The 16,178-nt window shown below is 40.4% G+C and overlaps 1 protein-coding gene across 1 annotated transcript in view; it reads right to left on the reverse strand.

Annotated features, from left to right (window-relative positions):
• Window positions 1-513, reverse strand: part of arhgap42a (Rho GTPase activating protein 42a) — a 29,231-nt gene extending 28,718 nt beyond the window's left edge. Inside the window, exon 1 of the mRNA XM_037687403.1 lies at window positions 303-513. Coding sequence (XP_037543331.1) covers window positions 303-456 — 154 coding nt within the window. The 5' untranslated portion in view covers window positions 457-513. The remainder of the gene's footprint in view (window positions 1-302) is intronic.
• Window positions 514-16,178: the final 15,665 nt, after the last annotated feature.

Raw genomic sequence — 16,178 nt, forward strand, 5'->3', positions numbered from 1 at the left:
AGAGCAGTAACACCATTATAATCACCTCTATAAACAGCAGTAATAACATCTACAAAACAACAGGAATAACTTTAAAATAATCTCTATAACCAGCAGTAGAAACATTATAATAACAGCAGTAATACCATTATAATAACCTCTATATACAGCAGTAGTAACATTATAATAACCTCTATATACGGCAGTAGTAACAGCACCATACTGTGTGATTGGACTGATGGCCTTGGGCCTTCCTCCAGTTATCAGCCGAACTCTCCCACCCGAACCTGAACACAAGTGCTGAATTAAAAGTGTGGACTTACTTGTGAGTGCAGATATGAGCATGTTTCCATCCTTGATGAGGTCTTTGATAAACCTGTTGGTTCGGTCAAGCTCCACTTCATGGCACTGCAGCCGCTCTCTGAACTCGGGACTGTCCAGCAAAGAGTCGCTGAACTCCAGCGTCGGCAAACCCATCCGAACCTTCGGCACACACCGCTCACAGCAGCCAAGCAGACTTCTCTGTGTCCGGGTTGAGGCTCCTACCACATACCGCCTCGGAGAAACTCGGTCAGAAGTTTCTCCTGCTCCTTCCTCTCTTTCTTTTTGTTCCCTCTCTCTCTCGAAGAGAACTTCCGGGCGGACCCAGCAGAGATTCACCGCGAGCTTCTCCGTCGAGCTGTTTTTTTTTAAAGCCCTAAACTCAGTTTAAACGTCTATTTCAACCTCTGGTTCCTTTTAGGCTGAAAAAGAGCTGTACGAAGAGCTGTCGGTTATTTTAGGGCGCATGAAACCTGTGGTCGACCGGTGAAAAGCAAACTTTTCTTCACCTTTGGCTCTGATCGAAGGCTTGTTGCCATGGGAACGGGAGACTCCTGCTGGCGGGAAAAGAAATCGGAAAATCTGCCTAGTAACACATTCATAACAGAGGGGTTTAAAACATTATTATTAGGACAAAAATCTATAAAAGAATGAGATTTAATTCAGTTTTTTAGTATTTAAATGTTAGACTCAAGCTCTATCCTTTAAAGTCAGTTAAAATCAGTTAAAATTTAACCAAGTTTCAACAATAAAGGTTTTCATTTATTTAAAGTATTTATTCTAATGTTTTCAATTTATTTCAAAATATCTATATCTTCCTAAGTACATCTGTTTGGAACGCATTTAATCAGTCAAAAGTGGCTGTTTTTTTTTTTTAAGTGGTCACTTCTGTGCACACTGGACGGAGATGGGATAGAGGCAGGGCAGCCGACCCATTTCGTTCTACTTGGAACCCAAAAGTCCCAGTTCGATCCCCAACCATTCCCACGTGTCGTGGTGTCTCTGAGCAAGACACCTAATTCATAATTGCTCCCCAGGCACTTACATAGCTTCTTACTGCTCCACCTGGGTGTATCTCAGGTGCGATGGGTTAAATGCCGAGAACTAATTTTGCTATTGCATGGGAACATACAATGCTGACAACACATATCACTTTACTTATAATATTTTATATATATATATATGTGTGTGTGTGTAATCTTAAGGGGTTGTCACAGCGTGTCATCCTCCTACATCTTACTTTGTCCTCTACATCCTCTGTCCTCACTCCAGCTACCTCCATGTCCTCTCTATCTGAATCCATATATTGCCACTTAGACCTTCCTTTTTGTCTTTTTCCTGACAGCTCATTTCTAATAGCCTTCCACCAATATACCCACTGTCCCCCCCTCCTCTGGTCATATCCAAACCATCTCAGTCTGGCCTCTCTAACTTTACCTCCCAGATGTTCAACCTGTGCTGTACCTCTGATGATCTCATTCCTAATCTAGCCATTCTTTTCACTCCTAAGGAGAACATCAACATCTTCATTTCTGCCACTTCCAGTTCTTGGCATGACTGTCTCAGAGGAGTTGACGAGGAAGAGGGCGGGCCCCGGAGGCCATCTAAGCACCAGCAAACTGTTTTTTTTCCACTATGGGGTATACTGTTTGTGGGAATCAGTTTTGTTTGGTGGTTCTTCAGATTGAAGAAGTCCTTTGGATAAAGGACGAAACGTCTCAGCAAAAAAAAAACATCCAAATGACCTGACTGAACATTGTTGGATTTTATACCTGGATTATTGAGCATGAACTTGGGTCTGTTAGGATGGTTTCCATGGGAACACACTGGAGTGATATGAAGCATCACATTTCCTGAAAAAGAGACAAAAGTGGAAGTTGTGAGAAGAGCCGAAGTTTCAGCACTAAATGTCAGTTCAGGCGAAACTCCTGTCAGGAACCAATGAACCAGAGTGGTAATTTCAGCTGATGTTGTGACATGAGCTGAAAAAATTAAATAGAGATAAATGTCAGCTAAATAAATAAAAAAAAACATTACAGTATACTACTGTCAATTATTTATAATTAAGAGATAAATAAACTAAGTAAACATAAAATACATCAAGGTGAAGAAAGATAAACTAAATTCTTCTGAGTTAATTATTGGGTGTTGTTACTGTATTTCTACTTCACATATTGGGACTGGTTAGATCCTCTTACAACTCCCATATGTTTCAGAGCCACTTGTTCTCTAACTGTGGCCTTTATGTGCTATAGCACATGAAAAAAATCACCAACAAGCTGTTGAATTCTTCTGGTGCACAATATATGGACCAAAACGATGCACAGCACCAGCTCTGAACTTTAATGATGCTTTCCTCTTGGTGCCAAAACTGTCTGAAGTCAGTGGTGGGTTTGAAAATGAAATCCACAGAGCAGACGAACAAACTCTGGAGGAGCTTTGACAAAACTTCAGGCTTCCATATAATATTGTCAAATATGTTCTGGGACAGCCAATGTATGAAATGACAACTTTTATAGTTACAGGTATACAGTTTGGTGTAAATATCAGCATAAAGTGAATAAAAGATGAGGTTTAAACATAAATCTACAGAAAGACACATACAGTGACCTTTGACCTCAGTGCGAAAGGACATTCTCACTAATAAATACACTAAAAGTGTTTATCTGCAGAAAGCTTGAGACCGAACAGGCCCTGTAATGAGAGCACACAGAGCATTGCTGAGCGTCGGCCTAACACGCTGAGGAAACCTCAGAAAAGCCTCCGCTTACTTCTTCATTATGTTGGTGTTGGAGATGAAACACGGCCGTTCCTGAATCCACAAAGTGTGCACATACAGTAACTCGAGTCATCATTAGAAGTAACTTGTGTCAGGCTCAGAACCGCCTTCCTGCTCAAATGCATCGTGTTTGTTTATCATCTGGTACCAATCCAGCATTCACTGAAACTAAACCCCACAGTGGCTCATGTTTCCCTTTTAATGGGGCTGCCAGCCCAGATCTTGATCGCTCCCTGGGTGATCCTGCTGTTTTATTGTTGAAGTTGACTGCTGTGCCATTCACTGGAGGAGAATGGAGCACCATGACTACAGCTGAAAACACGTTTAAAAACAACTCCTCTCTCCCAGTGAGGAAGACAAACGCTGACTGCAGACTGAAATGCTGCAGACAGCTTCTGTTTTTTGATAAAATAGAATCTGGGATTTTCCATCCTACTTCTGGCCGACCCAAGAGGTTCAGAGATGAGGCCACAGATCCAGGAGTCAGAGAAAATGTTCTTTGAAAACACCCACCTTCTGGTCACTGCCATGGCTTCTTCTTGCAGGGTCGACCCTACAGTGCAGAGCCACCAGCCATGGCAGGTAAGACACTCACAGCAGATGTGTGTGATCTCCTGCAGTCAGTCCTTTTCAGCTTTAATGGACTGATTTATTATGTTTTCAGACTGCTTGTTGTTCTAACGGACCCCCTGCAGCAGGTCTCTGTCCTCTGGAAGAGTCAGTTCCTTTAACCACTATCAAATTAAATAAACCTTATTATCTGAACAACAAAGTCCTTGCTCAATAATCCAGTTATACAATCCAACATTTTTCAGTCAGATGACCTGACTGAAAAATGTTGGATTATTATCTGAACTTTTAAAGTAACATAAATCAGAATGTAGCCGTGGAAAAGGCTTTAAATGTTTGTGCCTCTGTTTGCAGAACTCCTTCTGTACCTGGACACACCTTTTAAATTGGAGACCACATCCAGCCTTCTGCTTCAGACCACCACAAGACCTGGGCCAGAGTTTTGCAGAACTCATCCTGTCAGATGTTTAACAGAAAGAGACAAACAAACCACATAATTTTTATTTGTTAGTTTTAGCAGGGGGCAGCATGGTGGCGCAACTGTAGAGCTGTTGCCTCTCAGTGAGAAGGTTGCCAGTTCAAATCCCGGTCCGGGGCCCTCTCTGGGTGGAGTTTGCATGTTCTCTCTGTGCATTCAAAAAGTGTTCAATACAAAAACTCTGTGCATGCATGGGTTTTCTCCAGGTACTCTGGTTTCCTCCCACAGATCAAAAACATGCATGTTAGACTGATTGGTAACTCTAAATTGTCCCTAGGTGTGAGTGAGAGAGTGAATGGTTGTTTGTCTCATTTGTCTCCATGTGTCCCTGTGATGGACTGGAGGCCTGTTCAGGGTGTCCCCCTGCCTCTCGCACAGTGATTGCTGGACATGGGCACCAGCGACCCCCGTGACCCAAAATGGAATAAGCGGGTAAAGAAAATGGATGGATGGATGGAATAATCTGTTGATTTGTCCACTCCTGCTGTTTTCATCAATGCATTTGTTTAGTTGGTGCTGCCAAAGAACAATTTTATTGCTAAATAAACATTCACACCGTGTTTTCATGGTATTTCTTTTTCTGGATGTATTTTTTGCCATTTAAATACCTCTGTTATTTTTTCTATTCATACCTCAAAATGTCCAGCTCATTCAGGAGATGGGTGTGGCTTTTGGTTTTGGAACATTTATACTTTTTAAAATATCTGACTTTAGTTACAAATACTTTCCCCATGGAAACACAATGAGATATTTGTAATTCTTCCAAAAATATTGTTCTGCTTTTCTGTTCTTCTCTTTTGCTACTTTAATTTAATTTAATTTTTTAGCTCCTGTTCTGCCGCTTGTTACTTTTAACCAATTATCCATCCATTATCTTTATACGGTTCTTCCTTTCCAGGTCGCGGGGGTCACTGGTGCCCATGTCCAGCAGTCACTGTGCAAGAGGCGAGGTACACCCTGGACAGGTCTCCAGTCCATTACAGGGACACATTGAGACAAATGAGACAAACAACCATTCACTCTCTCACTCACCCCTATGGACAATTTAGAGTTACCAATCAGCCTAACATGCACATTTTTAGTCTGTGGGAGGAAACCAGAGTACCTGGAGAAAACCCACGCATGCACAGAGAGAACATGCAAACTCCACCCAGAAAGGTCCCTGACCAGATTTTGATCTGGTGACCTTCTTACTGAGAGGCAGCAGCTCAACTGCACCACCGTGCTGCCTTTTAGCCAATTATGTAATTTAATTTGGATTTAAGCTCTTTTTTTTTTTTTTTACCTAGTTTTAACTTTTAGCCTCCATTTTTGCTGATTTTGCCTTGTGCAATATTAAGCCTTTTAATAGCCTTTTGTTAATTTTAACTAGCCTTTCCCACTTTTAGGTTTCAGCTAGTGTTTGTGACTTTTTGCTTTAGCTTGTGTTCGGCTTCTTTTAGCTACAAGCTTGTTAAGGGGCCGTGGTAGCTCGGTGATCAGTGTTGCTCTTGAAATCCTGAGGCTGCAGGTTCCAGCACAGGCTGAGTCAGGAAGGACATCTGGAGTAAAACAATTCCCAAATCTTTCATTCTTCGGGAATTTTACTCACTGTGTTGACCCCTGCTGAAGGCAGCAGCCAAAAGAAAAACAACAACTCAGTTTTAGCTTCTTCAGTAATTTTCAGCAGTACTTCAGCTCTGAGCGTCCAGATTGTTTTACAGGAAATGCAGTTGCACTTTTATTTTGAGCTTCTTTGACCTCGTTGTAATTTGAGCATTAACTCACAGGTAATCACCCTGAAGCTTCATAAATGGTCCAAACTGTCCCTTCAGAACCTTCTGGCACCAGGAGGACATGACAGGCGTCCCTGAAACCTCAGCTCATGTTCTCGGGACAAACACAAAAAGGAAACAGCAGAAATAACGATGAACAGCAGCAAAGAGACAAGCAAAAAGGCACAGCGTCACCAGCTGGGCTCAGTAAAGCAGAGATGAGGTACCAGGAGGATTTTCCTCCTCCACCCCCCTACTGCAGGAGGCAGAACCCCGCCCGCTCACAGCTGGATAATACCGCCATCAACCCAGCCTTCATGTGAGGTCAGCTTTCATGCAGCTCTGTGCAGCTCGTTTCTCTGTGTTCTGCTTCACAGGATGGAGTTCAGCACCGCGCAGATGGAGGCACTCCCAGGCTGGCCCACAGTGAGGCCCAGCAGGCCCGCTGGTAGGCTGAGGCGGGTCCAAACCACAAAACCAGAACTCTGACTGCTAGTCTGCGAGTGTAGTCATGTTGAAAAGGAAATCCACCCTTTGGCAGGAAGAAGCTTGTTGAGCACAAAGCTTCTGATGAGCTTTCACTTCAATCAGGAACGATTTTATTACTATTTTTTAGTGTTTACCATATTTGGACTTTGTAAAATTTAATTAGAGAGCGTTTTATGTAAACTCTGAGAAATAAACAGAAATTTATAAAACCTATTGCTGCATCAGTCAGCTGCCTATAGTGAAATCTTTGAAAGAGTCATAATCAAGAAGGGGAGTGTTGTTCTAATTTCCATATTTTTGTCTCCTCCAACTCCATCTTCCGTAGTCAGGTTGCAGTGGTGGGATGTAACTAAGTACAAATACTTTGTTACTGTACTTAAGTACATTTTTTGTGTATCTGTACTTTACTGAAGTAGAGTTAAATGTGGGTACTTTATACTTTTACTTCACTACATTTTACATCAAGTATCTGTACTTTCTACTACACTACATTTCTATAATGCGTTGCATTACAAGTTACATTTGTAGTGAACTTAACCTGATGTCAAAACTAAGCCTAAGGTCAAAACCCTTGACCTTAAGGACCTTGTGGGACAGAAACTGTCATTTCATTGATTTGAATCCAGAAATACAGGTTCACCCATCCTGAGACTTTCCTTCTTGAAAAATCAAGTGAAAGAACACTCTTTTTATTATCATTACTATTTTACAAATGTTGATAATCAAAGTGTCTTAGTTCAAACCATTTTAGATGTTGCAGTGAACTAATCAATTTTATTAACTGTGAAACAGTGTAATGATTTTTTAATGCTTATGCAGAGTTAGAATTCATGTTAAGGTCTGTTACAGATTTTTATGCATTTTCTGATTTCTGTCTTTGAATGAGCAAGTGTGCGTTTCCAAGATCAGGAGTCGAAGCAGACATGTGTTGGAACAACTGTCTTGTTTACATCCTCTCAGACGTCAACGGAGGAGTTGGCACCTGTTTCTAAAACTCGCCAAAACAAAACTCTCTCCGTCTCTGAGAACAGTTTAATCTGTTCCATAACAATTCTTGCTGTTTTCTGACTTCTAGTAACCTCTTACATCACAAAACACACCCCTGTCTGGTTGATATTACCCAATCAGGGATGCCCAAATGAACCGGGAATAGAGCTCTTTAAAATGCCGGTACTTCCTAGTTCTCGAGGAGTCTGTTCAGTTCGGTGAGGCGCTGAGAAGTCCTGAGACGTTCGCAGTTCTGTGAAGTCGTTTGGGAGAACAGAAGTCCAGCCATGATAAGGCTCTTAGGAGTTTGGATTATAACATCTTCCTCCTCTGAGTGGAACTTCTGAAGAACCCCACTCATGTGGAGTCCACCCGGTGAGGTGAACTGCTGTTGACGAAGCCCCGTCACCACTTCGGACGAGTCACAGCCATCCTATGGAGACGCTGGACAGGTAGCGTAACTGGACTTCGTTTCTTCTGAGTCATCTTCAGAGAGGTAATGAGTCAAGTCTCCTACTTAGCGTACCGAGGAAAAGCTGGGTCGGATGGAGGGTGTCGGTTCTGGTCAACACTTTTCACTCATACACACCACATTCTCCCTCATCCATACTTTACTCCCTTTAAACTTCATTTCCATCTTTAAATTCTTCTCTCAAGTAGAAATCCTTCCAGATAATTTAGAAATGTCTGTGTAAAGTGCTCATCCACCGCCGTGTGGATAATTGATCATAATTGTACAGTTTTCATTGACGTCTGCTGTTCTGCTGAAGAGTGGAAACAATCGCCGCATTGTTTCTCACCACGTCGACCAAGGACCACAAACCTATGGTGTCTTACCCATAGACAGGTCCGACGACTCAGAAAAGGATTCGTTGGAGCTCCCCAAGGAGCAAGAACCCTCATCAGTCTCATCACAGATTGAACAGGTGGTCGCTCAAGCCGACACTCTGACATCTGATGAAGAAAGAGACAAACTTCGCCAAGTTCTTTTAAAATATGAAAAGTCATTTTCACCTGACCCAGACATCATCCAACTTCAGAAGTGGGATGATCCTGCAATTAACTCGATGATACTGTATCTGACTGACCCAGACAAATACACTCCATCGAAAGAAAAACTGGATTCCAATCCAGACCTAAAAGTCCTCTTTCAGCTGCGCAAACAGTTAAAACTACTCAAGGACAACCTAACTTTAGCTCATGGAGCGACGTCCTCACCCGTGTTCGCGGTCTCCCATGACCGAAGGGGGGTGACGCCAGTTAGGATAATGCTACCAGACGCGATAACATGATCAAATCTGACATTCTGAGTGAGTGGCGCACCGAAACGTCGTTTTCTAGTTGCTTAATCACTGCTTTTGTCAATGTTGAAACGTTGTTTTACTGGTTGCTTAGTCACTGTTTTTGTCGATGTTGAGACATAGTTTAATTGGTTTTGGTATTGTTTTTGAACACCCCAGGCAAGAATGAATTTTGTTGTGTAGTTAAGTTAGAGCCTAAGAGGCCTTTAACCATGCCAACATGCAGTTCATTCATTAAATTGCAATCTTTACGGAGTCAATGTATATTATTGCTACCTTAAGTACCATAATCTACATTGATCTCACAACGCTTAAGCCGAACCTACTCGAACAATTCTATTCGGGGGGATAGCTAATTCTTTTTGATGAGTCTCGCCATAGACTTCCAAAACATTTATGGGGAAACCAAACACCCAATCTCCAGTCGTTCGTCTAAAAGACAACAGACAATTGAACCAAACTATATTTTGCCATGTAAAGCTAACTTAAACCAAGTTAGAAATGGAAAAATAGTTTGGGCCCCTTTTCTATAGGTATAAACCCCTGTAGTTACCCTTTTCAGCATGTTCCAACCCCTTAACTGGTAGTTGTAGCTGTCTCAACCATAATAGCTTACACACCAGGTGCATATAGTTTAAGGCCTTATGTAAAATCCCCTTCATAAGCCCACCTTAAACTACATAATTGCATGTCACATTTGAACCAGAACGGCACCGACTGGACGTCGCCCAGAGACGACCTTCGCTGTAGATGTAGATGAACAGATGCTGCGAAATATTCATCAATTAAACGGATTCCTCATTTTTCTGGACTGAATAAAACGTGCATTGATGTTAATGAAATGCAAACGTGAGACGTCATTTATCTTTGACCCATCAAAATGAATGCGGTCATTTATTTTACAGAATCAAAGTTTAACATCAAACATTTACATTAATTTGGCAAAATATGAAAATAACAACATAATTAACAGCTTTACAGGTGGTGAGAAACAATGCGGCGATTGTTTCCACTCTTCAGCAGAACAGCAGACGTCAATGAAAACTGTACAATTATGATCAATTATCCACACGGCGGTGGATGAGCACTTTACACAGACATTTCTAAATTATCTGGAAGGATTTCTACTTGAGAGAAGAATTTAAAGATGGAAATGAAGTTTAAAGGGAGTAAAGTATGGATGAGGGAGAATGTGGTGTGTATGAGTGAAAAGTGTTGACCAGAACCGACACCCTCCATCCGACCCAGCTTTTCCTCGGTACGCTAAGTAGGAGACTTGACTCATTACCTCTCTGAAGATGACTCAGAAGAAACGAAGTCCAGTTACGCTACCTGTCCAGCGTCTCCATAGGATGGCTGTGACTCGTCCGAAGTGGTGACGGGGCTTCGTCAACAGCAGTTCACCTCACCGGGTGGACTCCACATGAGTGGGGTTCTTCAGAAGTTCCACTCAGAGGAGGAAGATGTTATAATCCAAACTCCTAAGAGCCTTATCATGGCTGGACTTCTGTTCTCCCAAACGACTTCACAGAACTGCGAACGTCTCAGGACTTCTCAGCGCCTCACCGAACTGAACAGACTCCTCGAGAACTAGGAAGTACCGGCATTTTAAAGAGCTCTATTCCCGGTTCATTTGGGCATCCCTGATTGGGTAATATCAACCAGACAGGGGTGTGTTTTGTGATGTAAGAGGTTACTAGAAGTCAGAAAACAGCAAGAATTGTTATGGAACAGATTAAACTGTTCTCAGAGACGGAGAGAGTTTTGTTTTGGCGAGTTTTAGAAACAGGTGCCAACTCCTCCGTTGACGTCTGAGAGGATGTAAACAAGACAGTTGTTCCAACACATGTCTGCTTCGACTCCTGACCTTGGAAAACGCACACTTGCTCATTCAAAGACAGAAATCAGAAAATGCATAAAAATCTGTAACAGACCTTAACATGAATTCTAACTCTGCATAAGCATTAAAAAATCATTACACTGTTTCACAGTTAATAAAATTGATTAGTTCACTGCAACATCTAAAATGGTTTGAACTAAGACACTTTGATTATCAACATTTGTAAAATAGTAATGATAATAAAAAGAGTGTTCTTTCACTTGATTTTTCAAGAAGGAAAGTCTCAGGATGGGTGAACCTGTATTTCTGGATTCAAATCAATGAAATGACAGTTTCTGTCCCACAAGGTCCTTAAGGTCAAGGGTTTTGACCTTAGGCTTAGTTTTGACATCAGGTTAAGTTCACTACACATTCATGTTGCAGCTTTTTGATTTGTTTGTTACTTTGAAAATAACCAATGGTGAGAGGGGAGCTGGTCCATTGAATCACTGCAAAGTGGGCAGGTAACATTAGACTCACCTTCAAGAAGAGCTGGGCCAATGACATATGTTCTAGTATATATGTCACTGAGCTGGGTGCACCTGCAGCACCACTAACACACACAAAATGTATTCCACCGCAAGAGAGTCAGCCAGAAGATATGCGCCACCCATGGCCTTATTGAAAGACTGCTCAGTACAGCAGGACAGATTCTCTCTCCCAAAAGAGCCAGACTGGACTTAGAAAACTTTGAAAACCAACTTCTTCTGAACTTGAACAAGAAATTCTTGCTGCAATATTAAAATGTGTCAGTTCATGATGTTAGGAGACAAGAGATGTCTCCAAATGTCTCGACACTCGGGTCCAAGTTTTAAAAATGGTGTCAGGTAGTTAAAATATTGTTCAATATTGACAAGGTGGACTAGACAGTATTTTAACTCGAGTTGATGACAAACTGGAGTTGAAATATCAGTGGAAATGATCAGAGCCTGTTCCTTTGTTAGTTGTGTCTAATGCCCCTTTTTTCAGGCAGACAACTTTTACTTAAATGTGTTTACTGCAGTTAAAACGACATATTGGTTTTGCTTTGTGTTAAATAAAAACTTTCAAAGGTATAATCATTCCTCTTTCTTATTTTGATTAATGACATTTAACTCTGCATGTCATCCCTGAAATTCTGATGCACAGAATCACAAGTCCAAGTGTGAACTGTGTCACAGAGTAAACAAAATAAAAACATGTATTATCTGCAGCATTGTTCATTAAAATGAAACAACACTATTAATGTATTACAGAAAATATACACATGGTACACAGATTTAAAGATATGTATACCATTACATTAGGTAAAACATTCAGCAAGTACTTTTACTTGTAATACTTTAAGTATTTTAAAAGCAAGTACTTATTTACTTTTACTTAAGTAAAAATGTTAATGTGGTACTTCTTCTTTTACTAGAGTACATTTTTGTCTGTTTATTTGTACTTTTACTTAAGTACAGTGTTTGAGTACTTTCTCCATCACTGTCGCGTTGCGAAGGCAACAGGTCCAGGAGAGAAACCCAGAGCTCCCTCTCCCCAGAAACACTTTCCAGCTCGTTCTTTGAGGCGAACATCATCCCTCCAACGACATCTGGATCTATTTTGGTCTCAGGTTGTTATTAATTTGATTCTTAATATTTCTATCACATGCCAGCAAAAGGCAAAGGAGGATGATAATGTTTTAGACTAAAAATTGACCTAAAAGTTGGTGTAGTAGTAGCTGGCTATGGGGTGCCGTTTGTAAAGTTACACAGTTAAAAATTAATGGCAATATTTTGGTTTATTTAGCCTTTAATAAGATTTTTTTTTCAAAGTCATATTTTCACCATGCTATTCTTACATTTATAAATGTCATAGTTCCCAACTACATGTTTAATTTACAAGCTAAATATTTAGTTTACAAACAAAATATTACTACTAACTAACTACTAACTAAATATTTACCTTGCAAATTAAATAGTTAGTTAGTAAACTAAATATTTTAGTTATAAATTAAATATTTATTTTAAAAACTAAATATAAAATTACCAAACTAAATATTTAATTTCTAACCTAAGCATTTAATTCCTAAACTAAATATTTAATTTGCTAACTAATATTTAGCTCGGACCTAAATATATATTTTACAAACTAAACATTTAATTTCCAAAATAAATATTTAGTTACTTACTAAATACTTAACTTGCAAGTTAAGTATTTAGTTTGTAAACTAAATATTTAGCTTGTAAATTAAATATTTAGTTGGGAACTATGACGTCTATAAATGTATGAATAACATGGTGAAAGTATGACTTTGAAATTTTTTTTATTTTTTTTCCTTATTTAAGGCTATATAAACCAAAATATTGTTGTTAATTTTTGACTGTGTAACTTTACAAATGACACCCCATAGCTGACACTATTCTGAGCACCAACCGATTGTTCAAAAATATTTATTTAAAAATTTACCATTAAATGCTTGGAGTCAACTCTGTCTGTTAACAAAATATTTCATGAACTTTTGGTGGATTTTAATTAAACTTCCATGAAATAATCATTGACTCTACGACTACAAATGACCTTTGAAGCTAACGTGATTTAAGATGGCTGCCACAGCTGATGGGCAGCACGGTGGCGCAACTGGTAGAGCTGCTGCCTCTCAGCGAGCAGGTCCCTGGTTCAAACCCCGGTCCAGGGGCCTTTCTGGGTGGAGTTTGCATGTTCTCTCCATGCATGCGTGGGTTTTCTCCAGATACTCCGGTTTCCTCCCACAGTCCAAAAACATGCATGTTAGGCTGATTGGTAACTCTAAATTGTCCCTAGTTGTGAGTGATAAAGTGAATGGTTGTTTGTCTCGTTTGTCTCTGTGTGGTCCTGTGATGGAGTTGCGACCCGTCCAGGGTGTACCCCGCCCCTCGCACAGTGATTGCTGGACATGGGCACCAGCGACCCCCGTGACCCGAAATGGAATAAGTGGATAAAGAAAATGGATGGATGGATGGCCACAGCTGATTGAACTTAGCTAACACAAACCCGGCTATTATTCTGTAAATTATCTAGATATTGGACTAAAATTTGATGTGGTAGTAGTTGAGAGTCATTCACAACACATACTCCAAGGTCTAATTAGTGAAACTAGCATTCACTTTTACACTCAACCTTGCATTTCTGTTAGCAAAATATCTCCTGAACCACTGATTTGATTTATTGAAACTTTCAGAAATCCCATGAACATGAGGTCATGTTTAATGTTATTATAGGTTTGAGCAAAACATCCATAACTCCATCACTTCTTCTCAACATAAAAAATGGCTTCCTTTAAGGAATGGCATGCCTTTAACTAAACTGTTTTGATGGAATGATGAGATTATTTAATACAAGTTGGAAGAACTGGACGTTCTCAAGGCAGTGACTCTCTGGTGGGAGCTGACGTTCTGTAACTAACGTTACTGAAGACAGAAGACAAGAAAAGATGTTCTGGAGTCCAGGACCAGCAGCAGGATCAGGAAGATCCTTCATGTGGACGATCCCTGAGAAGAAGGACAAGAGGAGCCAAGATTTATTTGTTACACAAAACAAAGTAGACAGGACACTTACAGCAGGGAGAGAACCATGGTGTAGGAACTTAAAGTTTTTATTTTTGTTACATTTTGTGACTTTCATCATGTTTAAAGAATAAATTCTAAATGTAAAGAACAGAGCTCGCTTAACTAACTACATTTATTTTGTTGTTTTATCATGAAAAATACACACACACACCACACACACACACACACACACACACAGTAATGCTGCCACCAACTGGTTAACTTCATAAAGTTTGGTGTGGTGTGACTGGGTCAGCTCTAAACGTAAATTAAAACTTATTTTAACAGACGTTAAACAACATGCGGCATTTTAACTTCACCTAAATCCACCCTCTGTTGAAATTTACTAATATATGAGCAAAAGATTCTAAAAGTAATCCCACATTTTTCTCTAACTTCCACCATCTGTGATTTCATCATGGAGGAGTGAAAGAGGGTTCCAGTGGAAACCAGTGAAGCTGAACTCCAGTGCTGGGAAATAATGGCCACACAAAATATTGACACTTTGGACAAAATTTGGGCAGTTTTACTTAGCAGTGCACTCACTTTTGTTGCCAGCAGTTTAGATATTTATGGCTGCGTGTTGAGTTATTTTGAAGGGACATTTTACACTTTTATAAAAGTTGTACATACTTTGTACTTTACATTGTATCAAAGTGTCAGTGCTGTCCCATGAAAAGATATACAATATTTACTCAAATGTGAGGGGTGTACTCACTTTGTGAGGTGCTGTGTTTGTTTTTATTAAGCTGCTTAGCTATAACTGATAATTTAGCAACACTTTTTAAACAATGATTTATGTGCATTGCTTGAAGCAGCAAAGACACATTTTGTTCCCATTTCTTTAGTTGATTCCATCAAAATACTAAACACTATTTTAAAACCACCAAGCTGATTTGTAAAGAGCAATAAGCTGAAACTTTATGGTCAACTAAACCTTCTGAGATGAGCTAAAATCTTCTATGATGAGCTAAACCTTCTTAATGAGCTGAAGGACAATGTTTCTCTAAAAAAAGCTTTCGGATCCTGTTGATCTGCTGCAGATAATTTCTTTTAGACCTGATTCTTCTTACTTTGTTCTGCATATGTCCACTTTACTCAGGTCCAAATACTGAACAGAAAATAATAAAAACTTCCAAAGATCTTCAAACAGCCTGAACATCAGAATCACTTTTAAAACATTAAATGAAAATATGTCTCCTAGGAAGCAAATCAAAACAAGAATTTAACGGCTTCAGAATAGTTTTTGTCTCAGAATAAGTTAATCGACTAACTGCAGTTATATAAGATAGAACTTTATTTATCCTGCAGGAAATAAAGTTCTATCTTATTTATGTTGTGAAACTTCATAAATTTGCATAATTTACTGAGTTTTTCTACTGGTTTCTATGACTTGTCAACTTGTGTGTGAAGCAACGTTGCCCACAGCTCGCAGTGTTTGTGTTGTTTTAGAAGTGGGCAGTTGATGTGAAGTAGCAATCTGTGTGTGTGTGTATGTGTGTTTGTGTGTGTGTGTGTGCATTCCTGTGACTTGGCATGCTTAAGCTTCAGGTCACGTTTCACGCCTCGGCACCAACGAGAGAAGACTTGATCATTTAGTGGGAGGTTCTTCTTTCAGGAGCTCCATCTTCACAAGAACCAAGCACCAGCCTAACAGAGGACACTGATGTTGTTCATGATTGTTGATGAACACAGCGGCTGAACTCTGTCGACAACTGACCGCTCTGTCACAACTGGAAAAGCCACAGCTGACTGCTCTGTCACAGCTGGAGAACCCACAGCTGACTGCTCTGTCACAGCTGGAGAACCCACAGCTGACCGCTCTGTCACAGCTGGAGAACCCACAGCTGACTGCTCTGTCACAGCTGGAAAACCCACAGCTGACTGCTGTCACAGCTGGAAAACCCACAACTGACTGCTCTGTCACAGCTGGAGTACCCGCAGCTGACTGCTCTGTCACAGCTGGAGAACCCACAGCTGACTGCTGTCACAGCTGGAGAACCCACAGCTGACTGCTGTCACAGCTGGAGAACCCACAGCTGACCGCTGTCACAGCTGGAGAACCCACAGCGAACTGCTCTGTCACAGCTGGA

The sequence above is a fragment of the Nematolebias whitei genome, chromosome 14 (genome assembly GCF_014905685.2).
Source record: "Nematolebias whitei isolate Nwh7 chromosome 14, NemWhi1, whole genome shotgun sequence".
Lineage (NCBI taxonomy): Eukaryota > Metazoa > Chordata > Actinopteri > Cyprinodontiformes > Rivulidae > Nematolebias > Nematolebias whitei.